Source organism: Gnatocerus cornutus, chromosome 1 (assembly GCF_029298725.1).
Source record: "Gnatocerus cornutus isolate USDA-ARS CGAHR chromosome 1, icGnaCorn1.1, whole genome shotgun sequence".
Classification (NCBI taxonomy): domain Eukaryota; kingdom Metazoa; phylum Arthropoda; class Insecta; order Coleoptera; family Tenebrionidae; genus Gnatocerus; species Gnatocerus cornutus.
In genome coordinates this window covers 36,117,879-36,140,557 of record NC_142233.1, presented here as the reverse complement: position 1 = coordinate 36,140,557, position 22,679 = coordinate 36,117,879, and the positions used below count along the sequence as shown (strand labels likewise).

General features: G+C 37.8%; 10 protein-coding genes across 11 annotated transcripts; 5 read left to right on the top strand and 5 right to left on the bottom strand.

Annotated features, from left to right (window-relative positions):
• The first annotated feature begins 39 nt into the window (after positions 1-39).
• Positions 40-1,358, top strand: LOC148182175 (retinol dehydrogenase 12-like). The gene is made up of 5 exons (XM_088046423.1): positions 40-236; positions 291-409; positions 457-720; positions 772-990; positions 1,039-1,358. Exons 1-5 carry the CDS (start codon positions 181-183, stop codon positions 1,356-1,358), a joined length of 978 nt encoding a protein of 325 aa, XP_087902549.1. The 5' UTR covers positions 40-180.
• A 1-nt stretch (position 1,359) lies between these two features.
• Positions 1,360-2,215, top strand: LOC148182174 (tetratricopeptide repeat protein 9C-like). Its single transcript, XM_088046432.1, has one exon. It carries the CDS (start codon positions 1,360-1,362, stop codon positions 2,149-2,151), a length of 792 nt encoding a protein of 263 aa, XP_087902558.1. The 3' UTR covers positions 2,152-2,215.
• Positions 2,176-3,281, bottom strand: MED6 (mediator complex subunit 6). The gene is made up of 4 exons (XM_088046444.1): positions 3,126-3,281; positions 2,844-3,059; positions 2,616-2,790; positions 2,176-2,569 (listed from the first exon to the last, which is right to left on the bottom strand). The coding sequence occupies exons 2-4, from the start codon at positions 3,047-3,049 to the stop codon at positions 2,207-2,209; spliced, it is 744 nt and encodes a 247-aa protein (XP_087902570.1). The 5' UTR covers positions 3,050-3,059; positions 3,126-3,281; the 3' UTR covers positions 2,176-2,206.
• A 2,816-nt stretch (positions 3,282-6,097) lies between these two features.
• Positions 6,098-6,922, top strand: Naa80 (N-alpha-acetyltransferase 80). The gene is made up of 2 exons (XM_088046468.1): positions 6,098-6,226; positions 6,275-6,922. Exons 1-2 carry the CDS (start codon positions 6,209-6,211, stop codon positions 6,815-6,817), a joined length of 561 nt encoding a protein of 186 aa, XP_087902594.1. The 5' UTR covers positions 6,098-6,208; the 3' UTR covers positions 6,818-6,922.
• Positions 6,580-7,782, bottom strand: LOC148182171 (flavin reductase (NADPH)). Its single transcript, XM_088046454.1, has 3 exons — positions 7,584-7,782; positions 7,152-7,538; positions 6,580-7,104 (listed from the first exon to the last, which is right to left on the bottom strand). Exons 1-3 carry the CDS (start codon positions 7,654-7,656, stop codon positions 6,956-6,958), a joined length of 609 nt encoding a protein of 202 aa, XP_087902580.1. The 5' UTR covers positions 7,657-7,782; the 3' UTR covers positions 6,580-6,955.
• A 133-nt stretch (positions 7,783-7,915) lies between these two features.
• Positions 7,916-18,037, top strand: Pngl (N-glycanase Pngl). The gene is made up of 8 exons (XM_088046382.1): positions 7,916-8,256; positions 8,301-8,405; positions 10,474-10,566; positions 15,413-15,760; positions 16,708-16,890; positions 16,939-17,551; positions 17,600-17,761; positions 17,809-18,037. Exons 1-8 carry the CDS (start codon positions 8,035-8,037, stop codon positions 17,973-17,975), a joined length of 1,893 nt encoding a protein of 630 aa, XP_087902508.1. The 5' UTR covers positions 7,916-8,034; the 3' UTR covers positions 17,976-18,037.
• Positions 8,411-10,474, bottom strand: LOC148182170 (putative gustatory receptor 28b). Of its 2 annotated transcripts, XM_088046414.1 has the most exons (5): positions 9,467-10,474; positions 9,318-9,422; positions 8,683-8,751; positions 8,549-8,638; positions 8,411-8,497 (listed from the first exon to the last, which is right to left on the bottom strand). In XM_088046414.1, the coding sequence occupies exons 1-5, from the start codon at positions 10,406-10,408 to the stop codon at positions 8,474-8,476; spliced, it is 1,230 nt and encodes a 409-aa protein (XP_087902540.1). In that variant the 5' UTR covers positions 10,409-10,474; the 3' UTR covers positions 8,411-8,473. The 2 variants fall into 2 exon arrangements, with proteins under 2 accessions (XP_087902540.1, XP_087902532.1); XM_088046406.1 differs by having other exon boundaries at positions 8,411-8,638.
• On the bottom strand, positions 11,251-12,744 carry LOC148182169 (putative gustatory receptor 28b). The gene is made up of 4 exons (XM_088049736.1): positions 12,684-12,744; positions 11,712-12,553; positions 11,402-11,665; positions 11,251-11,352 (listed from the first exon to the last, which is right to left on the bottom strand). The coding sequence occupies exons 1-4, from the start codon at positions 12,742-12,744 to the stop codon at positions 11,251-11,253; spliced, it is 1,269 nt and encodes a 422-aa protein (XP_087905862.1).
• LOC148182168 (putative gustatory receptor 28b) lies at positions 13,858-15,349 on the bottom strand. The gene is made up of 4 exons (XM_088049734.1): positions 15,328-15,349; positions 14,437-15,275; positions 14,127-14,390; positions 13,858-14,079 (listed from the first exon to the last, which is right to left on the bottom strand). Exons 1-4 carry the CDS (start codon positions 15,347-15,349, stop codon positions 13,993-13,995), a joined length of 1,212 nt encoding a protein of 403 aa, XP_087905860.1. The 3' UTR covers positions 13,858-13,992.
• Positions 18,038-18,101: 64 nt separating the features above from the next.
• Positions 18,102-22,594, top strand: LTV1 (LTV1 ribosome biogenesis factor). Its single transcript, XM_088046396.1, has 5 exons — positions 18,102-18,262; positions 18,360-18,726; positions 18,773-19,092; positions 19,140-19,439; positions 22,177-22,594. Exons 1-5 carry the CDS (start codon positions 18,260-18,262, stop codon positions 22,531-22,533), a joined length of 1,347 nt encoding a protein of 448 aa, XP_087902522.1. The 5' UTR covers positions 18,102-18,259; the 3' UTR covers positions 22,534-22,594.
• Positions 22,595-22,679: the final 85 nt, after the last annotated feature.

Below are 22,679 nucleotides of genomic sequence, written 5' to 3'. Positions count from 1 at the left end.
ATTGATGAAGATCGAAACTTTGTATCTACTTTTTGACAGTTGTGCATATTATTTACGGCGCGGTTGTGCATACGAACTACTCGCCGTTTAGAAGTTTCCACAAAAATTTAAAACGCACTTCCACTGCAATAAATCTCGTCCCTTCATCAAAAAACCGCAATTTCAAGAACTCCCGTCGTTATGTGGAAGTACATCGCTGGTACCATCGTAGCAGGCTCAGTAACATACAGTTTATAGTGAGTGTTTCTAACCAATAAAATCGCACAATTGTTCTTATTCGCAATTTTAAGTCGTTATTTTGCCGGAGGTGTCTGTAAATGTACTGCAAGATTAGACGGGCTCGTCGTCGTCATCACCGGTGCTAATTCAGGAATTGGAAAAGCTCTAGCTCTAGAACTCGCCCAAAGAGGTGAGTTTAGGACTTTTGTAACCTTGTACTGGATGTATAAACTTTAGGGGCGACGCTAGTGCTCGCGTGTCGAGACGTGGAGAAGGGGATTAACGCCAAGAGGGAGATTTTGGCAAAAGTCAACCAGAAGAACAAGATTTTTGTCAAGCAGTTGGATCTTGCCTCATTTGCCAGCATTTTCAAGTTTACCGAGTCTTTGGAGAGGGAGTTTCAAGAAATTTATGCTTTGGTGAACAACGCGGGGATATTTTATCATCCACACACTGCTACAGAAGATGGTTATGAAATCACATTCCAGACAAACTATTTAGGTGAGTTTCTCAAGAGAAAATAAAGTTTTTTTTTTGTTATTTCTGTTTCAGGTCACTTTATTCTGACCCACAAGCTGCTAAACCTCCTGCGGAAAGCAGATCACGCCCGAATAATCAACGTGTCGTCTCAAGCCCACAAACTAGTCAACTCGTACGATCTAACGGCGATCAGTAAATGCCAGACGGAATTCAGATCTCATCTAGTCGCATACGGGGTCACCAAACTAGCCCTGATTTTGTTTACGCGTTACTTGTCTCAAAAACTATTCAGTAAGATCTCAACTGTCTCAGCACCCTCTCAACTTCTTTTTTTTTTAGATACGAACATAATAGTGAACGCGGTCGACCCAGGCAACGTCGAAACTAACATCTACCGCTACTATTCGTTCTTGAGCAACAAATTCCTGTACGGCCTTCAGTGGCCCATCCGACTCGTGGTGGTTAAGAGTCCTCGGCAAGGCGCACAAACTCCACTGCACTGTTTGCTTACTTCAAACAGGTCAACGGGGCAATTCTACGTCGACTGTAAGTTGGCGCTGCCTGGTTCTCTCGCGTCAGATGATAATTTGGCCAAGGACTACTACCAGCTCACTTTGGAGATCCTAGACGACAAGTTTAGCACCGAATCCGAGTGTTAAAATGTGGGTCTCACCAAGTGGTCGCATCCACAAATTAGTATTAGTAGAAGGTGAATGGGGTAAAAAGCCATCAGAACAGACTGAATGTCGGATATTAATCTCAGATTGTCCAGATTCGTTTTTAGAATACAACAACGCTACATTAGTAATAGGCGATAGTGATAATGAAATCCGACGAACTTTAGATTTGTGTTTGATTACCATGAACGAACAAGAAACGGCGAAGTTTAAAATCCAACCGGAAAAAACGACGTTCACTGTAAAGTTGCTACATATCAAAACCAACGGACGCATTTACGAATGGAGCGCAAAGCAAAAACTCCAAATCGCACAAAACCACAAAGAAAACGGCGTGGCGCTGTACAAACAAAACCGAAGCAAAGACGCCGCGTACAGATTCGCAAGAGGTCTGAAAATCTTACATTCCATACCAATAAACGCAGAGACGCCACCGAAAGAAATCGACGGCGTTCCTTTGAGCGAGATTTACGCACTCAAAGCAAACTTGTACAATAATTTAGCGTCGTTTTATTTGAAGACTGAGGCATGGTCGCTTACTTTAGATGCTTGCAAGAAAGTTCTTAGTTATGGGGATAATCTCAAAGCGCACTATAAGCTCGCAGTTGCTTATTCCAAAGATAGGAATTTCGAACTCGCCAGGGACGAACTGGAGATCGTTTTAGCCGCGGAACCTGAAAACAAAGCTGCTGTTGAACTGATGAAGCAGGCCAAAAGTGAGCTGCACAAGGCCGAGCATCAGTTCAATCAGATGGTGAAGAAGATGTTCGGGTGAGCTGCAGATGTTAAATCTCAACTGTACATACTTTTTTGTTTAATAAATACAATGTTTAATTTAATCGCGGCTTTTTTTCGGGCGGGGGCTTGATTTTCTCCTGAGTCCCTTCCGTTTTAGGTTCCTTCCCTTCAGCCGTCCCGTTTTCGATCAAAGTCTTCGCAGGCGGTGCAGGGTTGGATCTGGGCTGTGGGGGCGTCGGTAAAGGAAACTTCTTGATGAGTTCTCCCAACAACATATCCACCCTTTGTCTCTGAAACAAAGAACTTGGCTCTTCTCGCGGTTTTTCCTCTTTGGTCTTTATTTTGTCGGTGGATTTCTGTGATTTGAAGTCCCAAGAGTATCCTTTACTGGGGTGGTACCTGGCGAAACTCGCGACCTCTTCAAAGGAGGACTGCAGATGGTGAACCGCCGACAACTGGAACAAACTTTACAGAAATTGGAAAGAGTGGAAAAATCAGTACCAATCGCGAATTTAAGACACTGGCCAAGTCAGGTGCTTGGTAAACAACTCCAGCTATAATATAATAGTCAGCCAGAGGGGTTACTTGCTGGGGGCTGTGCCTATGTTGCTTTCTAATGACGTATAAAATTGGTTCTTGGACGTGTAATAAAACATATTCTAGCCCAGTCATGTTTCTAAAAAGCAGTTTTGTCAATATTTAAATTACGAGTAGTTCTGTGGGATTTACTGGAGTTGATCGGGAGTCAGACGTTGCATTTTAATTATTTCATTGTTGCACGTTTTATCAAAGAAAGGATTTGAACGCTCTGAAAAGTAATCCATCACATTTGAAGTATTGAGAATTGGGATCCAAGCTGAATCGTGCCATGAGAGGCTTAGAAGATTGTCTGGGATGCCGGGGACCATTCCTAGTCTTCCTGGAATCATTGCCATCGTGGGGGCCCTAAAACGAGACCATTAGGTTAGCTCCAAATTTTCAGTAATGTTTATCTGAAAGTGTAGCTTGTACCTTTAATTAATGTATGTTTTTCCCTAAAAGTTTATAAAAACCACTGGTTTAAATCACTTGTTTGTTGATGACAACCATGACAAAACTAAGAACTAATCTAACCTCACTTTTTGTGGCCGCCTGGATTTTATGCAACCTTTCACTCCATAGGGCGCCGGTCCATTTAAATTGTATTTCGTGCAGTATTTAATAATTTTTGTCAGTGTTTTTAGTGCGATATATGGCCGGTGAGTGGTAATTATTTATTTAAGACACTTGGCGCAATAAATAAATTTCGGAACTAAAAATTCACTATCCGCAGCTTTAAACGCTTCGACTTCGGTTATTTATTGACGTACGTGAAAGTATCGCCCAGTTTCGGATTCTGCGTGAAATTCTGCGTAAAATGAGCCCTAATAATTTGAGATTGCTCTGTAAATAAGCGAGATATCGACCGAATTAAATTTAGAAACTTCATTTTTGCAACTTTCTTAAAACTTGAAATTCGGGATATGTAAGATGTGACTCTTATCGGCTGAAGAGCGTAGAAAACGATGGTGAAAACCGCATCTTAATATCTGTCATGGTTCTGGAGATATTTCAGTTTAAAAATCCAAAAAAAACGTCCCTAAAACCAACAGCAGGTTCACTCACCCTTGTTCGCGTGATGACGTCACACCTGCACCGACTAGACCAAACTTGATTTTCCGTTATGTGTCTAAATTGTCGATTATTCTTGAAAATAACCAACTCCCATTAGATTCCTTCAATTCCAGAACCTCCAGAAGAAATTTACGTGTGATAGAACACTTCCACTTTCCTGTTTCACCATGAAACACTTTCGCGCCAAAACACTCGTTGAATTTCGCACACTAAACTGATAAAACTGCTAAAACTGGGGTTCGCACACATCACCTTCACTCTTATCACAAAACCTTCACTAAATAACACTTCTTCGCGAGTGGTAAAACGAAAAAACTTGCAAAAATTGGAAATTTGGACACAACACGACGCGGAAGAAAAGCCAGACGTCCTAGACAGTCGGGGAGTTTCGGGAAAGTCCGGGTGTTGAGATCGTGACGTTCCCATCGGAAATTAACGATGTTGAGCGAAAGGCTTGGGGTTATTTTATTTAAAAAGATATTTCCCTATGTAATATACAAGACACGGGGGGCGCAATGCGTAGTGCCGATTTTGCTTTGTAACGACTAGGAATACTAGAACTAAGGATGACAAACTCGGTATCCAATACGTGCATTATAAAAAGCACGGTCTCTTGAAAAGTCAAAAATTTAAACGACCATAACTCGCTTATTTGTTAGCCGATCTTAACTATTCTCAGGTTTTTGGAATCTACGCGAAATTCTGCGTAAAATGAGACCAAAAAACTCAAATTTGCTCCAAAAATAAGCGGGATATCGACGGAATTAGGTTTAGACAAATTAAATCCTTTGGTCGAAGTTATTTTTTCAAATTTTTAAAAATCGAGAAAAGATTTAATTCTTATATAGAAAGACGCGAGAAAAACGATGACGCAGGAAACTATGTTTTTTTGGACCCAAAACTTCGGAATTGAGAACTGACCACCTATGGGGTTCTTTCGCATTCGTGCGTTCTCCTCTAAAAAAGACGCGGGGTTCTTTTGACAATAGGGCGTTTCTCCTTTCAAAAGTAAAACAACAATCGAATCCAAACATAATTTCCACTTTAGGACCATTAAAACGTTGTAGTTTATATCGGTCTTTAATTGAAGATCTGAGATTTGGTCAGTTGATAGATTTCGAGTTGCTTTTTCGACTGATTTAAATTTTTGTGTATTTGGGCCCATATGTAGTTTAACATTTCACTTTTTCTCAAATACAAAAGGACTGGACAGTTTTATTTCTTTGAATTCGTTTTTTAATTTAATTGAGTGAAACAATATAAAATAAGAATGAATGCAATCACCAAGTTTTTTATTTTTATTAAGATGATCACCGGTCTTCGTGATAAAAATATAGATATCAAATACTGTGTGTGCTTGTCAACACCACTGAAGAAGATTTGCTTGTACTTGTCTTTGAAGGCGAAGTTAAGAGCTTGTGTGGGAAAATAACGAATGACATTGGCCAGATTAACACGCCAGTAGGCCAAAACACCTTGTTCTTTGGGGATGCGAACAAAGCAATCGGCCATTCCTAAAATCAAGGAAAAATTGAAATTTTTTTATCGGATGTCAGGTCTTTATGTAACAACCAGTTAGTTTCGAAGATATCGGATTTTAAACATTTGAAAAAACTGAAATTCAAATATCCAAAAATGTAAACGGCCATAACTCGGTTATTTGTGGAGCGCTCATAACGACACTTACGTTTTTGGATTCCTCGTGAAATTCTGCGTAAAATGAGGCCAATGCATGAGTTCTAAAAAGTTAATTTTTCAAATTTTTCAAAAACGAGATAACACTTTGATTCTAATCTAGAAAGACGCGAGAAAGACGATGGCGCAAACCGTTTCAATTTATCTTTTAATTTCGAAGATACCGGATTTTAAACATTTGAAAAAACTGAAATTCAAATATTCGAAAATTTAAACGGTCATAACTCAGTTATTTGTCGACCAAAATTAAAAATTCTTGCGTTTTTGAATTCAGCGTGTCATTCTGCGTAAAATGAGCCCGAATTTGTTGAGTTAGCTTAATAAATAAACGAGGCATTGGCCAAAAACTGTTTTAGAGGGGTCATTTTGGGGTGATTTTCAATCAGTTTTCAAGATAAAAGGACGTTTAATTCTACATCAATCGAAAGAGAAGGTCGAGATCTATCTACTCGCCAAATTTGAGATCAATAGGATAAATAGTTTACGAGTTATGACCAAAAATTAAAAAAATAAAAAAATTTCAAATTAAATAGATTTACATCGTTTGAGTGAAAAGGATTTTTTTTTTGAAAAAATTGGAATTCTAGACATTTTTCACCAGTATCGTCTCAATTAATGACAATACCTACATACTATAAATTGCATTTCATAACTTGACACATGACTCAACTTTTTCTAACCTCAAAATGCGCCCATAAATACGCATGACGAAATTTTGCAATGTCGCGAGTTATAATTAAATTCCAATGAAACAAAATATGAAGGTTTTTGAAATGATCAGTTCAAATAAATTTCACATTCTCTCCTTCTAGGTGGAAACCTCAGTGGTCCCCCTGCACCTCCACAAAAAGTACATAAATGATTGCTGTAAGCTAATCAACGAGGAATGGAAGCGAAGTGAAACTGCCCGACTGCGAAGTTTGGAAAGCTCCTCAGATAAGCTCCCCACAAGTCTAATTCTTATAAAAAAGGAAGATGTTATTGGGCATTTAAAACTGTCTCCCATTCCCAGCCTAAAAGAGGCTTGTTTTGTTGAATCTGTGGTGATTAAAAGAGACCTTAGAGGACAAGGTTTTGGGACCACTTTAATGAAGAAGGCTGAAGATTACTGTCGAAATTATCTACAATTAAAAATGATTTATTTATCAACAAAAGGCCAGGAGGGGTTTTACAGTAAACTGGGTTATGTGGAATGCCAACCTGTGTCTATATATGGGAACTATACACCAACTAGCACCATTAATTGTAATAATAATAATTGTAAAGAGAACTGGCAAGGGGCCCCAAAACCACCCCCTATGCCCTCGCCCCAACTTGGTACAATTATGAAGACCTATATGAAAAAGGAGTTATGATCTAGTACAAATAATTGACACAATGCTGCCATATGTTCAAAACTACTAAAAAAAGTGATTTAGTGTCAATAAACACTGGAATTATATAACTGGCAGAATCTTTTATCACCTTTTTTCTTTCATAATGGTCCCAACTTTCTAATCTTTGGTGCTAACCCCACAAACTTTCCCATAGTGTTCCGGCAGCGCCAGAGAATCCACCAGAAATCTCCCAAGATCATGCTTAGAAATCGCACGTCGTCCAGGAATCTCATCATGTTTCACCTGATATTCAGAACCAGGTTGATCTAAAACACTCAATAAACAAAAAAAAACAAAAAACAAGACAATTTACCGGCAATGTGGGGAGGCAAAACCGCAATATACTTCAAATTCGACCCTTTGACCAAATCAAGTTGCCTCTGATGGTCAGCGTTCAAATCTTTAAACATTGGCGGCACCTTGTCAGGTTCATAAAACAAAAACGCAGACAAACAAACTGAGACAACTTCCACTTTCAACTCGTTCATGGCCTTAATGATGTTTTTCATCCCCTCGCTTAAGACAGTGGTGGGTTTGAGGTCGTTTCGGGTCCCCAGCACGACGACGACGCCGTTGACACCTTCGACGGCTTTGGAAACATCGCTGTAGTTTAGGACGTCACCTTGGACGATTTCTACTTTATCTTTCAAGTGGTCGGGGAGCTTTGAAGGATCTCTGACGAACGCCCTCACACTAAGACCTGCAACAGGGGTGTATAATAAAAGAATTTTTTTTCTTGAACTACCTTTTTTGACGGCGGCTTCGACGGCGCACAAACCGGTCATCCCCGTAGAACCGAAAATCACGACCTTTTCCATTTTGAACTTTGCGGCTTCGTTAACACTTCGTCATCAATCTGATTTAATTTCGACAATTCATCAATTGAAAGATAAACAAAACAGTGACAAGTGGCATTAGTTCGAATGGTCATAACTTCGAAACGCGACGATTGGGATTAATCCTTAAGGTGTTATTCCCTCAATTTTTCCAGTTAAAGTCGTTTATTACACACTCTTAAGTTTAGTGTTTGATGAACAGATGAACATTCCGCCCGAGCTGCAAATTTAAAGAAATTTCATTATAACTAATGCGATTTTGATTCAGTGAGAGACCACCTGTCACAGCTGTCATGTTCCGCAGATTATAATTTGTCATGTCATATCAGTTAGTATCAGTGCATTTTCTATGATTTTGCAATGAAGATGGGTGCCGAGGAAGTTTTCACACAACTGAAATCAAACCCGGGAACAGCGTGTGAAGAAACCGTCCGCATTTTAGTGAAAATCGCCGACAATATCATTAAAAACCCTTCTAACCTAAAAATCAGATCCCTTCAAAAGAGTAACTCTACTATTAAGAACAAGGTTTTAGCCACAGGAGGGGGTGCAGAATGTCTCAAACTGATGGGTTTTCAAGAGGTGAGTTTACGTGTGCTGGTTTTAATATACAACTAATTTTTTAGAGCGAAACTTGTTTTACACTCCCATCAACTAGTTCCATGGCGAAGTTAGAAGAAGTTAAAAAGACTTTGTTAATTTTGCATCAAGGAGCCATTCCAAAGCAGAAGGTAATGTGATTAATGCATGGTAATGTTTGAGCACTGTGCTTCAATTCCTTCTTGAAATTGCAACATGATTAGTAGATAAGTAGCAGCAGCACCTACAATCTAAAGTCGGATTTTATAATTACGCGAGAAAAGCGAGTTTTCACTGTGAAAATCAACGTTGCATCTATAGGAAAGAGACCACAAGCTGTGAACTGCAGATGTGTGTGACTGACTTGCTGGGAAAAAATCATCAGCTGAAAAGAGACGTAAATAAGTGCAACTAAACGCAAAAACTTACTTTTCTTTTAATGCACGGCTCATTCTCAATCATGAGAATTTTGTGGATCACCATTCCTGTATTCTGGCACTACAAAACTGGTTGTAATTTGAGAAAACTACAGGCGGAAGAGAATTTTATTTGAAAACAATTGTTCATAAAAACGAAAACCAAGAATGTATTCTAGGGCACCTCCTTTTTCAAAAAAAGTCAAATTTTAAATCATTGTAGGTTGAATTAATTTTATTTTGAAAAATTATGAAAATTTATGTATCAATATTTGAATTTTCCTTATTTTTTAAACTTGATGGTCGTTTAAAATTCTATAATGACAACAGTATGTTTGTTGTGAAAAGTAGAGATGTGAAAAGCATTAATGTCATACAACTCTAAAACCAAGGCAGATGGATAAGAAATTGCCATAACGTGGTTATCAAAATGTCATAACTAAAAATAACATAACATAAAAATATAAAAAATTAAAAAAATTCAATTATGGAAACAAATTTTCAAAATGTAAGTAATTCAAACTGCGACGATTTAAAATTTGACTTCTTTTGGAAAAGGTGGTGCCCTAGAATACATGGTTGGTTTTCATTTTCATGAGGAATTTTCTTCGAATAAAATTCTTTTCCCGCAAACCGTGAGAACTGTACCTGTTTGCACGTCAAATGACACGTGATCGTCACATTGAAGATCTCCAGAGTGGTCCACAATGTCCACACGAACCAAATTAGAGCCGCAATGTTATTTTTGATTATCTAAAAAAAAGATTATTTCCAGGATGACTCATTGCGGTACTCACGAGACTCTCGTAGTACAAATAAAACACACTAAAAACGACAGTCAAGAACTGTGCGGTGAAACACGTCAGTATCTGCACGTTGAAACTGCCATTGATCTTGTTCCCCACATCCGTTAGAAAATCGTGCAGCTCCATTAACATCTCAATTCGTTTGAGAGCATGTTTGACGTGATATTCTTGCGATTTTGTCTTGGAAAACGGCTCGACTTCTGCTAAATGACCTAATAATTCGTTAATGTGGCAAAATCGGTCGTACAAGAGTTTGATTAGCAACACGAAATTGTTTTGGATGACGAAAGAAATCCATGATGGGAAAGAAAGAACGAGATGGGGATCGTTATCTGATGAAAAAATACTTTTACTCATGTAGACGTGCGTGAGGACGCCTCGGGCCAAAATCGTGGCTGATCCAACGGACATTATTATCACTTCGTACAGGAAATGCTTGCGGTACTTCAAGCGGTGGCCCAAATCTTCGAAAATTTCGTCAATCTTTCTTATGTCGTCGATGGAAGATAACACAGTCGGACTTTTTAGGATGTTGACAAAGTAGATGATATAGGTCAGAGTGACTTGGACTATAACTTGAAATATTATTCCAAGTTTCGAGACTCCAAAGGCGTAATTCGCTTGGAGGTGGTGGGTTCTGAAGTCGTACAAAGCCAAATACATTAAATACGTGAACAAGGAAATGTACAAAATGTTAATTATTTTCAACAAGTTGTAGATTTTTAGTTTTCTCGTTTTGTTTTGGGTCTTTGTGAAAATCGATGATAGACCTAGGGCTGCTGTTACGAATATCGTGGGGTAAACCGCGTCGTAGATGGTAGAAACCATCGCAAATAATGATAAATCGAAGCACATTTCGTTGGGGCACATTCTAATTCTACTGATAGGCATCGAATTAGAATTAATAGCGCGTTGGTTAATGTTCAGTGCCATTAAGTTGTAAATTATGTAAACGATTTGTTGCGTGATCTGTATCTCTGTATCACAATTTGTTTTAGACCGAAGTTGTTCCGAATAATGACAGCAGTAATGAGGAAAATGACGATGATTTGAAAAACGTGAAGAGATTTATCTTGCCGCCGCTTACACCGGTAAGTACACAAATTGAACGCCATTAGAGTGATTGGAATGATTTGTTTAATGATAGCGGGCGCACGAAAGTGGCCTCGAGTTGCGTACTCTACTTTTTCTACGCACACTTTGAAGTTGGTGGTACCATTTCTAGTTAAATCTACAAATAGATAATGATAGAATGTCACGTTTGTACGGATAAATTACCTTTGAGAACAAAAATTTCCAAATAGACGAAAATAACGATTTTCGAAAACGAGGTTATGTTTTTCATGGATTTTTCACAATTATATTCACTCTTTAGCTTCGACTTTGACGGGGGCAAAGTACTATTTATCATATTGGGGCTTAGGAGGTGCTGCCGTTATTTCTTCTTCTGCGTCTGAAATTATATTAAACTGCGTTACAAACTACGCAGCACGAGCACTCGCTGACACTTGTACAACTAGATCTAATGCCAACCCACAGACTTAACGCAAACAAATTCACTAAAAAAATTTAAATAGTTTTTTTTAATTATATTTTATCGATTTATAATGGTTTATCACCACGAAACAACTTATTTCGTCCAAAAATACAAATCTTGTGTTTGTTGAAAATGGTGGATGCGCCGGGTGAGACGACTTTACCATAATTGCAGACCTACAGCTAAATGCCAGTTAAAGCTTCTTCTCACAAGTGTTAAATCTCTTATTTGCCGAAACCTAAAACAACAAACTCGTTCTATTAGCAAAACAAATCGTCGGCGTGATGGTCTCTTGAAACTGAATCATAATCACAATGAAAGTCGTCGAGGACCCAATCATCTGAAACCACTAATATTTTAACAATCCCTGGAGATATTCTCAAACAGACATTAAACAGTAAAGTTGCATCAATGTTAAAAAGCCCACACAACGTAAATTTCACTTTACTATGCTTGACTTGCTGGGAGAACATCAACAGCTTTTCTTCTACATCCTGGCGCGTTGTTTTTATAAGCGCTTTATGTATTTTTCGCCCCACAACTTTTGCCTCTTCACTCGCTAAATGACAGGTGATTGCAACGTGGAGGATTTCGTACGTTTTGTAACAACCCCAACACAACCAGCAGGAGGCTGAAAATGGTTTCGTCGAAAACTAAAAACAAACTTGTTACGTGGAGAAATTGGAGGTGAAGTTATACCATCCAGTAGAAGTAAAAGACTGAATATAAACAAATAAAGAACTGATGCAGCAGAACGGGGAGATATTGGATGTTGTAGTTTAGATTCGTTCTGTGGGCACAAGAGCAGAGAATTTCGTGGATTTTCATCAGAGCGACAATTTTTCTCAGAGTCGAGATTTTTTCCAATTGCTCATTCACAATCTTAAATCTGCGGTAAATAAGAACTGCAGTTATGGCGTAGTGACTGTTCATAGCGTACAGCGTTAAAAGCGGGTAGATGAACAAAAACCACATGTGCAAAGAAAGTGGTGGAAAATCCTCAATTTTCATGTTGTGTTTCTGCATGGACGCTGTGGCCGCCACCATAAACAGTCCCGAAGAAATAATCACAACTTGGTACGAAACATCAAAACCGTAACGAATTCGTCTTCCAATTCTCTTCAGGATCTCATCAACTTTGTTGATTTCCGTTATAACTTCTTTCACGCGCTGAGTATGGATGAAACTCATCGAGTAAAGCGTGTAGAGAATGATGATCTGGAAAATGAACATGGAGGTGAGGCCGAAATTGGAAACTGCGTTGCGTTTCTTGTAGAATTTCTGGCCGACGACGTTGTTGGATCTGTTGATGACGGTAATGAGGAAACTTGACGTGTATATTAGAAGAAATACAACTGTGATTAGGTGCATTCTTTTTGAGGTGTGGATCGTAATGGAACGCGGTGTTCGCATGGGGTACATGGGGAACATTCCCACAAATGTTGAGAATGTTAAAAGTGGTAACAAGCTCTCGTAGAAGTGAGTGGGTGCTCGAAAGGGTGCCATTGGTACTGATTGAAATAATAGTTTGTGGGAAAACTCTATTAAAACTAATGGTGTTGTTACACAAATTACACGAGTTTGTATAATAGTCAGTAGTTTAATCGGCCATAACTCGTTTATTTGTTGACGAAAATTCAATATTCTCATATTTTAAAAAAATCTAAGAACTAGTTTTTATATAAAAGTCTCGATGAATTTGGAAATTTTGAGGTGACAAAGTTGGCAACATTTCCCCCTTACTTTTGACATGACAATTACTGTGCTTTAAAGTAACGTAATTAATTAATTAAATTAAAATAATTAATTAGTGCGAGTTCCAAGAGAAGTGAAATTCTCCAAAATTGATTCGGACACATTAAATTGACAGAACACGATAGTCTTTTGTACCCCAAAACGTAATTCACACTTGAAAACACCGCCATTGCAACAGTTGCAGCAGGAACGAATTACACGATAAAAATTTTAAAATTTGCAACCTGAACTTGAGTTGTTTTGGTGTTATTTGAAAGCACATCTATAAAATCAACTATTCGAAACTTTGATCGGTCATAACTTAACATAACAGCATAACAGTTATTTGTTGTCAGATCTGAATTTAAAATCACACATTTGGAATCTGCGGAAAATTTTACGTACACTGATGTACAATAACTTAAGTTCACTCCAAAAATAAGCGAGATATCGATATCAGAAATTTGCTATAGTTTTAGTCATGAATTTTCGCGAAAAACTTCAACGACATCTTTCGTTACAGTTATTTGTTGCTGAAAATTAAAATTTTTTGCGGCTTTGGATTCAGCGTGACATTCTGCGTAAAGTGAGCTAAAATTTGTTAAGTTTGCTTAATAAATAAACGAGGCATTGGCCAAAAACTGTTTTGAAGAGGTCATTTTGGGGTGATTTTCAATCACTGATTTCAAAGTGAAAACGACGTTTAATACTTTCGTGTTCTACATCAAGAGGAGCTCAAAATCTATCAACTAGTCAAATTTGAGATCGATCGGACAAAAAGTTTACGAGTTATGGCCAAAAACAAAAAATTTGAAAGTTTTTTTTCGCAAAAAAATGACTATCGAATTTTGGGCTTTTGACAACTTTTTCTAACGTAAAATGAGCCGAGGAACACGATGGCGCAAACTGCATCTCAATGTCTCTAATAGTTTCCGAGATATTTAACTTTAAAAATGTGGAAAAATGAGGAAAAATTAAAATCAACAATCCGAAACTTTGATCGACCATAACTCAGTTATTTGTTATCGGATCTGAATTTCAATCTCAGATTTGGAATCTATACAAAATTATGCGTAAAATGAGCACCTATAGTTTAAAATTGCCTCAAAAATTAACGAGATATCGACTGCAGAAGTTTTACACGATCGTTTTTTTTTTCCTAAAACCGCCATTGCAACATTTGCAACAAGTACGAATCACACGATGAAAATTCCAGAACTCGTGACCTTGTGCGAACATTTGTAACCTAAATTTGATTCGAACACGTCGTCGGTGTGATTGTTTCCTGAAATTGTATCATAATAACGATGAAGGTGGTCGACGATCCAATCATCTGAAAGAACTCCGTCAAATACACAACAGTAGCAACTTCAAACTTACATTGAAAAGTAAAGTTGCATCAATGTTGAAGAGACCACACAACGTAAACTTAAAATTACTGTGCGTAGTTTGATGGGAAAACTCGACGAGTTTTTCTCCAATCTCACTGCTGCGTGGTGTTATTAAAATTTTGTGGATTTTCCGACTCACAATCTTCGCCTCTTCTGCGACCAAGTGGCAAGCCAGAGCTACGTGGAGGATTTCGTACGAGGTGTAAAAGCCCCAGGCTAACCAACAGGACGCCGAAAACGGCTTGAGCGAAAACTGGAATTTAAGACTGCAGTATCAAGTTAAGTGAGTCGATGGTTACCATCCAGTAAAAGTAGAAAACCGCGTACAAAGAGATGAAGAACTGTTGGGCCAATCCGGGCAGCATTTGCACGTTGAAATTCAAATTAGTCTGACTTGCACAGTTGTACAGAAATGCGTGGATTTTCGTCAGGATTTTAATAGTTTGAAGAATCTTGCCTGTTTTATTTGTTCTGAGGTTTCTTTTTATTCCATCCAACTCTTCGTTCACCATTTTGAGACGCAGGTAAATTAACGTGGCGGTAATTCCAAACTGGCTGTTGACGCCGTACAAAACCACGACCGGAAAAACGAGCAAAATCCGAACATAAAAAGCAATCGGAGGAAATTTCTCAATTTTCAAATTTCTCAGCTGCATCAGCACGATCATCAGAAGCATCGTGAGTCCGGAAAGAATGATGAATATTTGGTATCCGACGCTCCAAGCGTAGCGAATTTTCCGGTTGATTTTCCCAAACATCTCGTCGACTTTGCTAAGGTTTATCAACACTTTTTTTGCGTTTTTTGTGTGGAGGAAACTCATTAAATAGTTCGTGTATAAGGTTGCAGCGCCGAAGATAAATTGAAATGTGATTCCGAAGTTGGAGACTTTGTTGCGGCTCTTGTAGAATTTTTGACCCACTAAGTTGTTACTTCTTTGGATTATCGTCATTATGAAGCACATTGTGTAAACTGAGACGAAGAAAAGTGTGAGCAAGTGGAATTTTTTCGAAGCGCAAAGAAGCCCGCGGGCGGGGAACATCGGGAAAACTCCTATTAGCGTGGAGAAGGTAAAAATGGGGAACAAGCTTCCGTAGAATGAAGTCGGAGTTTTAAAGAGCGGCATTGCGACTGTTGTTTCTGCTCGACTAACACGAATTTTGGTGTCGCTTCAATTTAATTCCGTCTGCACGCATTTTGATAACAATCAACATATTTTATTTAGCTCTTCATATCCATAATAACCAATTAATTTATTTCTTTTGTTTTAATGTTAGAAGTATTCCAATCCGCTTCTCCGAAGGATCGAAGCTCAGTTCCACATGGCCTTGGCCTTCGGCGACAAGAACTGCCAGAGGCGAGCCAAACAACTAATTCCGTTAGAAAGACTAGAAATGAACGCCCAAAGAAACTTGCGATATGTCCAAACCAGAATAAAGAAAGAAAAAGTGCCCGATCCAGAGTTCTCCATCCAAGACATGCTCCTCCTCGAGCTTTTGACGTGGTTCAAAGAAGAGTTCTTCACGTGGGTCAATAGTCCTCCGTGTGATTACTGCAGAGGACCAACAACGATGTTGCATATGAGCTCCGATCCTGCAGACTTGACATACACCAACCGAGTCGAAGTAAGTTTGCCTCAAGTTGAGCATCATACGTCGCAAAAAAATCTAAGTTGCGCCATAATTTTGTGCTAATTCTGTGCTAACTAATGGTGCAATTTCCAAATTTTGTGCTCTTTTCGTTTTTGAGTTATTTCATTACTAAAAAAAATACGAATTTTCGTTGAAGAAGTCAATTTTTGCTTCTAAAATTTCTAAAATCTGTGTCTTCCGTTCTACGATTCTGCAATTTGATGGAGTTAACACGAGTCAAAAATAGTAACTTCCCCAGTTTTCGTAGCTGTAGCACTAAAATTACCAATATTGCGAATTTTCGTGGAGGATGTCAGCCATTTTTGCTGCGACTTTAAAACGAAAATTTCGAAAATTTGATTCTTTGGCTCTACAATTTTGCAATTTGGTGGAGTTAATACATGACTTAAAAGTAGTAGTTTTCCCAAATTTTGTAGTTGTAGCACTAAAATTACCAAAACTATAAATTTTACTGGAGGATGTCGTCAATTTTTTTGCTTGGTTTAAAAATGAAAATTTCTAAAATTTGACTCTTTCGTTCAACAATTTTGCCATTTCGTGGAGTTAATGCACGATTAAAAAATAGTAACTTCTCCAAATTTTCGTAGATGTAGCACTAAAATTACCAAAATTTTACAATATGGTGGAGTTAATACAAGATTCCAAAGTGGGAATTTCTTCAAATTTTGTAGTTGTAGCACTAAAATTACTAAAACTACAAATTTTACTGGAGGATGTCGGCAATTTTTGTTACGATTTTAAAACGAACAGTTTTAAAATTTGACTTTTTTGCTCCACATTTTTGCAATTTGGTGAAGTTAATACACGATTCAAAAAAAAATAATTATGGCACATGTTTGATTTTTTTTTGCGATGTATGACGCTCAAACTTGACGCACCTGTTAACCAAACGAAAACACAACAAAACTGTTTTTTTCAAGGTGTACCGATGCGAATCTTGCCAGAAACTAACGAAATTCCCACGCTACAACGACTTGAACTTGCTGTTGGAAACTAGAAGAGGTCGATGTGGAGAATGGGCGCAGGTGTTCACTTTGATGTGTAGGGCGTTGGGCTGGGACGCCCGGTATGTCGTGGATGAACTAGACCACGTCTGGACAGAGGTACCAATTTCCCCTCTTCTTATTCTTTTCTTATATTTACTCCCTCAGGTCTATTCCGTTACGCAAAACCGTTGGATCCACTGCGACTCCTGCGAGAACGCCTGCGACACCCCTTTGATCTACGAAAGCGGATGGAGCAAGAAACTAACGTACATCATTGCGTACTCTCCTGAAGAAGTCCAAGATGTGACCTGGCGGTATTCGAGCAACCATAAGGAAGTTCGTGCTCGTAGAACGCAGTGCTCTGAAGAGGCTCTTATTCAGGCTCTGATTACTCTGCGGAACGACAGGCAGAAGAGCTTCTCCGTAATCAAGCGGAACTATTTAACCAGGAGGCTCATCAACGAGTTGATCGAGCTCATGGTGGAGAGGAATCCGCACGAAAACGAAACCCATGGAAGGGTCTCTGGATCAGCCGCTTGGAGAAGTGCCCGTGGTGAATCGAAGAGCGAAAATATGTACGTTTGGAGGTTCGGAAGAAAGCATATCGTGGATAATAAAGTCACCGTAAAGTATTCAACCGCTTTGGATCAATACGAGTTTGTCAAAGGAGACGACAGCGTTGTGAAAGTCAACGAGTGGAACCTCGGGGTGTTCAACTACAACAGTGTCTTTCGGAAAGAAGAAACCGATTGGAAAACTGCATATCTTGCACGAAATGGTAAAGCAAGTTTCCGTTTCCTCCGTGTTACTTTTAGTTGATTTGCAGAAGGAACAGACCAAGGAACCTTTTCGTGGAGGTACGAAATAGCGAACGACTGTGAGAAAGTTTTTGATACAATTTCGCTGAAATTCACGAGGCAAACGTACGAGAATGGACAAGTCGATATAAAGTTGGTGTCGGACGACATTGTCTTGGAGTTTCCGAAAAGTTTGCAGACGTTTTTGTAACTTCAAGTTTAAACGATTGGATTTCAGGTGACGTTCATCTTGAGACGCGCGAGTTTACAGGGACGCGTCATTTTAGTATTCAAGTCACTCTAAGAGGAGGAAAAGGAGATGTGGCATGGCAACATGCTCAAGTCTTCCGACAGGCGAGCAACAGTAAAGAATTTCCGTTTGTTGTTTCAATTACTTTTAAATGAATATAAAGGGCGCTAAATAGGTAATTTTTGGATCTTAAATAAATTCATTATCAACTCTTCAAGATCTTTTTCTTACAAAACAGGTTCTCTTTAAAAAACAAAGCGTTCGCGCGCTCATTTGAAAATGACAGATATTTGACAACTGACAGTATTGTCAGAAATTTGACATGTTGATATGCAGAAACGTGTTTTGTAATTTTACCAAATAAGCCTAAAATCTGCACGAAAACACTTAAATTAAGTGAAAAACTTTTGTTTATAATTTCACCAACTAGAGTAAAACCATGGTAAGCACTTCTTTTGTTCTCAAACAAGTAAAAACAAATAGGAACAATTTGAGGTTATGTTCATCCCGTTCAAAATGTAATTTTTTGCTTATTTCAGCCCAAAACCCGAAAATTTATCGACAAAAAGAAAGCAATCACCTTTCAGCTTGTCCATAGGAGCCAACAGGATCCTTTAATAGCGGATGAGAATGCCCCCCAAAGGGTGTTAGTTCCTCTCATTAAAGAATCGAACCAAACCCGTGAAAAGCGCATAGAAGAGCAGCACAAATACGGAATTTATTTCAACGATGACTGTAATTATTTGGAGCACCTGAAAGATTCGCAAGATAACAAAGTGGAATGGCCTGAACATGTTGAAGGCGCTCTTAAGGAAAGGAAAGTCAAAATCCAACTACCATCTGCAGTTTTTGCTTCAAAACATGAAGAGAAAGAAGGAATGTTGAGCAAAGCGGCTCCCATTTCCGGTTTGTAGTGCTTAGTTAAAGAGTTGGAATCAACAGATTTTTGTAGGGCCACAACTACACCTGGATCCTGAGCTGGTAGCTGCAATGGATGAAGATTTTGACTACACGGACCCTGATAATCAGTTAGAAGACAATTTCATTGAACTAGCGGATGGGGTGGCTTCAGACCAAGAATTTGACGATGAGTTTGACTTGGAATCCGATTTTGATGAAGACGAGGAGAGGGATGAAGTCGGTTCTTTAAATGGCTCAAACTACTCATTTAACGACGAGGAAACAAAATCGAGATTCACGAATTACTCCATGACCAGTTCTGTGATTAGAAGAAACGATCAACTCACTCTTCTTGATGATAGATTTGAAAAAGTAACGTCTCTCCAATGTGCTCAATCAGTACCAATTTTCTTTTGTAGTTGTATGCAGATTACGATGAGAATGAGATTGGTGCTTTAGACTGCGAAGAAATTGAAGGACATGTACCTGAAAACTCTGACCTTCTAATGCAGTATGCGCAAGAATTTGAAAAAGCCCGACAGACAGAAAAGTTGGATAAAGAAGTGGTTTTGTCGAAAATCACTGAAATTGGAGAGACTTGTGATGGAGAGGAAATGGTCTACGTGCAAGTTTCTGAAAAGGAAAAGTGGGATTGTGAATCTATCTTAAGCACATACTCAAATCTGTACAATCATCCAAAGATAATTAAAGAGCCTCGTGTAAGTATTCTCCAGGTGACCTTTGAAAAGTAATGTTCAAGTTCATTGTCGGCGATTTATTTAATTGATAAACAGATTATTTTTAAATGAATATTGCAAACATTTGATTTGCAAATATGCTACTTCATATATCATCCGCATTACTAATTACAAATAGCCTGAAACGACTCTTTTATGCAAATAAAATGCAATTTTGTATAAAATACAACGTAAATAATTAAAAAAAAACAGCAATTACAACAAAAAAGTAATTAATCTTGCGACAATAAACGCACTGGTGAAACTAATAAAAAAGTTGTTTACATGTGTGATGTTTATATTTTGCGCTAAAAATAGCGAATTCCTTTGAATGTGCGAAGCGAGTGTCAATAATTTAACAAATAATTTGAATTAAACATTTCAATATTTACCTTGCTTGGTTTGCTTGGTTAAAATTAAAAAGTGCCTGCTTATATTACGCTACACAGTGGCGTATCTAAATATTATTAGTGGAAGAAAAACAAACAATCTAATCCATCTAAAGTCTATAAATCGAGTCACTGTCTGTTTAGTTTAAATAATTGAGTGTTACAGAAGAGGTTGACGCAAGTTGTGCTTGTTCTCATATCCTGAACAATGCATCGCTTCTGGTTTGCATAACGGAAGGTAACAAAGAAGTTTCCCACCCTTAATTAGACTTCCATAACGAGAGAACAGTCGGTTTTATTATTACGTTTTTTCTGTAAATACTTAATTAAGTTACTTAAGTTAATTTTATTCAACTCGTTTAGGACGGTACTTTATTGTTTAATGTTAAGGTCACAGATACGAACGATATTTATAACTTTTTAATGTTGTTTACGCACTGGTTTAGGGACGCAGCTAGTTCTGCAATAAATCCGTCTAATAAGGTCGTTAATTATTGCACAATTTTTTCTTGGTAACTTTTTCGCGCTGGTATAAGAACACATTGTTTTGGTTATCAAGTGAAATAAATTATTGCCAAGATAAACTTCGAATCGGCCTAAAAACTTTTTTATCCATCCATTTTTTTCAGTCAAACGCATGTTTTTTAATTTCCGTTATAATTACATAATTCGTCATTTCTTAAAATAAACATTACAAAGGCATGTGATAGCTTATCGGTGTGTTGACACAAAAATATACAGGATGCTTAAAAACGCCGTACTTCCTTGGCAGTCATCAAAAGTGGCTTTTATTAGTCATTCGCCGTTTTATTTTGTTCAGTATGAAAAATTGGAGTAATTTTAATAATACGAATAAACACTAAAATTAAATAAAAATAATGTTATTGTTATATTTGCCAACAGATTACAAAAAATACCAGGAAAATCGACAACTCTTTTCGAGAAAAATTGCTGCAGTTCAACACCTTTTATTCTCATTGTGAACCGCCTCTGTCCATTGTTTATTACTCATCAGAGATTATCTTTTTTTCCGCAATTTGTAAAAGCACAACGCAATAGATATTTTCATAACGAGACGTTTATCAATTATCACAAAAATTAGGTGAACACAAACAAACATTTTTCTTTGTTTGATCACATTATAAAGGTTGTAGGTCAGCGGATTATAAAAGAGAGGTCATCAAACGAATTGTGTTTATAAAAATTTTTTGCGCATTTTATTAATTCGTAATTAAAGGTCATCGGCGAATTAGGATGGACATTGCTCAATTTGTTTTTGTAATTGCCGGTGTTTCGGCCTGTTTCGATGGATCTCAATAAATAGATCAAAGGTAAAGAGTAGAAGTATTTAATTAGTGCGTGTGCCCTCTTAAGAGTGGTCGAGATTTTTATCTGCGTTAAAACATGTTTGTAAGTTTTATTTTTATCAGATCAAAATAAGGAGTTTTAAAGATATAAATCGAGCCGTTACTACATGGAGTTATGGCAAATGTTATACAATGATTCATAGTCGTATTTCCTGCTTTTGTCTACACGTTTCTGATTATAATAATTGAAAGAAAAGTAAGATCCTCAAGGATTATAAACAAACGACGAATTGCGAAGAGTGTGAATTAGCTTTTTATAGATTTCCTATTGTAAATTTGATAATTAACAATTGAACGTGTCAACAACGTAGATAAAACGTTTGTTGTAATGTAGATAGTACTACATAGTACTTTAGCAATACATAAACTAACCGTTCTAAATAGTGTGCAATTATGTAGTTAAATAAGTATAAAAAAAATCTGTTTCCTACTGTAAAATTGCTCTGGAAGATAATCCTTTAACCAGTTTTTCTTTGTACAGGATGTTTATAAATGTATCTAGCATCAAGGGTAGCAGTGAAATGTCAAAGAAATTTGCCGCTCGTTATAAATGTGGGTTTATATTTTTCAACTGACACCCTCAATCATTGAGCAAAGTAAGTTTTGAGAAAAAAACTGTTTTAGTTATGGTTTGAAACCTGAAAATCAAAAATTTGGACACAAAACCGCAACTGAAACGTCGTTGACGTAACATTATAAATAATTTTTTAAGATAGTTATATTCACTATGAAAACAAAGCGGCAAAGTAGTACACGATAGGAATTCCAGAGCCACCCTTGATCCTAGAAACATTTATAAACACCTTGTACTTGAACAGATTAATATCGCATAAAAAACTTCACATTGTTGTTGCGCAAAACCCTTTGGCCCCTGACCCCTGAGAGGTGCAAGATAAAATACGATCATCATTAATAAAACTTTGCAATATCTCACTTGCCTTAAAAGGAGTTGTTTATTTTTAGAGCGAAAAAATCCAAATCAACAAGAAAACCGGCATTCCTCTCAACGTCTTGGACTCGAACAAGCTAACGAAGAAAGCCCTCGACCGCTTAAACGAAGAAAACGAACACTTTGAGAGTCGAGGCCCCAAATCGACAGGAGTCCATTCGGTAATTTCGCAGCTTTCTGTTTTATCAATGCGCCCCAAAGACGAATCCCCTGAAGACAGAAAGGAGAGAAAGAAGCTCCTCAAAGAGTACAAAAGAGAGCGACGGATAGAGAAAAAAGCCAACATGTTGGCCTTCAAAGAGGAGGCAAAGCGACAAGTGAAGATCACCGCGAACAATCGCAACAACGTCCAAGGGAATAAGATCCTCTGAAGTTGTTTCTATCATAAGTTTGTGTAAATAATTGCGGTTCAATAAAAGTATAATTAAACAACGCAGAATTTTATCTTTGTTTACAAACGCGAATGCGCCGCCACTGGGCGGATTGGATCCGCCAGACAAAGAGGTGCTCGCTGAGA

Coding starts and splice junctions, on each gene's coding strand:
- MED6 (XM_088046444.1), bottom strand. CDS start 3,049: ATGGCAATGATTCCAGGAAGACTAGGAATGGTCCCCGGCATCCCAGAC. Junction 2,791..2,843: donor CTGACTCCCGATCAACTCCA/GTAAATCCCACA, acceptor ACTGCTTTTTAG/AAACATGACTGGGCTAGAAT. Junction 2,570..2,615: donor GTGTCTTAAATTCGCGATTG/GTACTGATTTTT, acceptor AGTTTGTTCCAG/TTGTCGGCGGTTCACCATCT.
- Pngl (XM_088046382.1), top strand. CDS start 8,035: ATGAAGATGGGTGCCGAGGAAGTTTTCACACAACTGAAATCAAACCCG. Junction 10,567..15,412: donor TCTTGCCGCCGCTTACACCG/GTAAGTACACAA, acceptor TTTTAATGTTAG/AAGTATTCCAATCCGCTTCT. Junction 16,891..16,938: donor TAGACCACGTCTGGACAGAG/GTACCAATTTCC, acceptor TTACTCCCTCAG/GTCTATTCCGTTACGCAAAA.
- LOC148182174 (XM_088046432.1), top strand. CDS start 1,360: ATGTGGGTCTCACCAAGTGGTCGCATCCACAAATTAGTATTAGTAGAA.
- LTV1 (XM_088046396.1), top strand. Junction 18,727..18,772: donor CAAAGCGGCTCCCATTTCCG/GTTTGTAGTGCT, acceptor AGATTTTTGTAG/GGCCACAACTACACCTGGAT. Junction 19,440..22,176: donor AGATAATTAAAGAGCCTCGT/GTAAGTATTCTC, acceptor GTTTATTTTTAG/AGCGAAAAAATCCAAATCAA.
- LOC148182171 (XM_088046454.1), bottom strand. CDS start 7,656: ATGGAAAAGGTCGTGATTTTCGGTTCTACGGGGATGACCGGTTTGTGC. Junction 7,539..7,583: donor CGAAGCCGCCGTCAAAAAAG/GTAGTTCAAGAA, acceptor CCCCTGTTGCAG/GTCTTAGTGTGAGGGCGTTC. Junction 7,105..7,151: donor TTTGCCTCCCCACATTGCCG/GTAAATTGTCTT, acceptor TGAGTGTTTTAG/ATCAACCTGGTTCTGAATAT.
- LOC148182175 (XM_088046423.1), top strand. CDS start 181: ATGTGGAAGTACATCGCTGGTACCATCGTAGCAGGCTCAGTAACATAC. Junction 721..771: donor ATTCCAGACAAACTATTTAG/GTGAGTTTCTCA, acceptor TTTCTGTTTCAG/GTCACTTTATTCTGACCCAC. Junction 991..1,038: donor CTTGTCTCAAAAACTATTCA/GTAAGATCTCAA, acceptor TTTTTTTTTTAG/ATACGAACATAATAGTGAAC.
- LOC148182170 (XM_088046406.1), bottom strand. CDS start 10,408: ATGGCACTGAACATTAACCAACGCGCTATTAATTCTAATTCGATGCCT. Junction 8,752..9,317: donor GTCATTTGACGTGCAAACAG/GTACAGTTCTCA, acceptor CCAGTTTTGTAG/TGCCAGAATACAGGAATGGT. Junction 8,639..8,682: donor AGCCGTGCATTAAAAGAAAA/GTAAGTTTTTGC, acceptor GTCTCTTTTCAG/CTGATGATTTTTTCCCAGCA.
- LOC148182168 (XM_088049734.1), bottom strand. CDS start 15,349: ATGTTGATTGTTATCAAAATGC. Junction 15,276..15,327: donor GTTGATTGTTATCAAAATGC/GTGCAGACGGAA, acceptor TTAGTCGAGCAG/AAACAACAGTCGCAATGCCG. Junction 14,080..14,126: donor ATGCAACTTTACTTTTCAAT/GTAAGTTTGAAG, acceptor GAGTTCTTTCAG/ATGATTGGATCGTCGACCAC.
- LOC148182169 (XM_088049736.1), bottom strand. CDS start 12,744: ATGTTGCCAACTTTGTCACCTCAAAATTTCCAAATTCATCGAGACTTT. Junction 12,554..12,683: donor AGACTTTTATATAAAAACTA/GTTCTTAGATTT, acceptor TAGTTTTAATAG/AGTTTTCCCACAAACTATTA. Junction 11,353..11,401: donor ATGCAACTTTACTGTTTAAT/GTCTGTTTGAGA, acceptor TAGTGGTTTCAG/ATGATTGGGTCCTCGACGAC.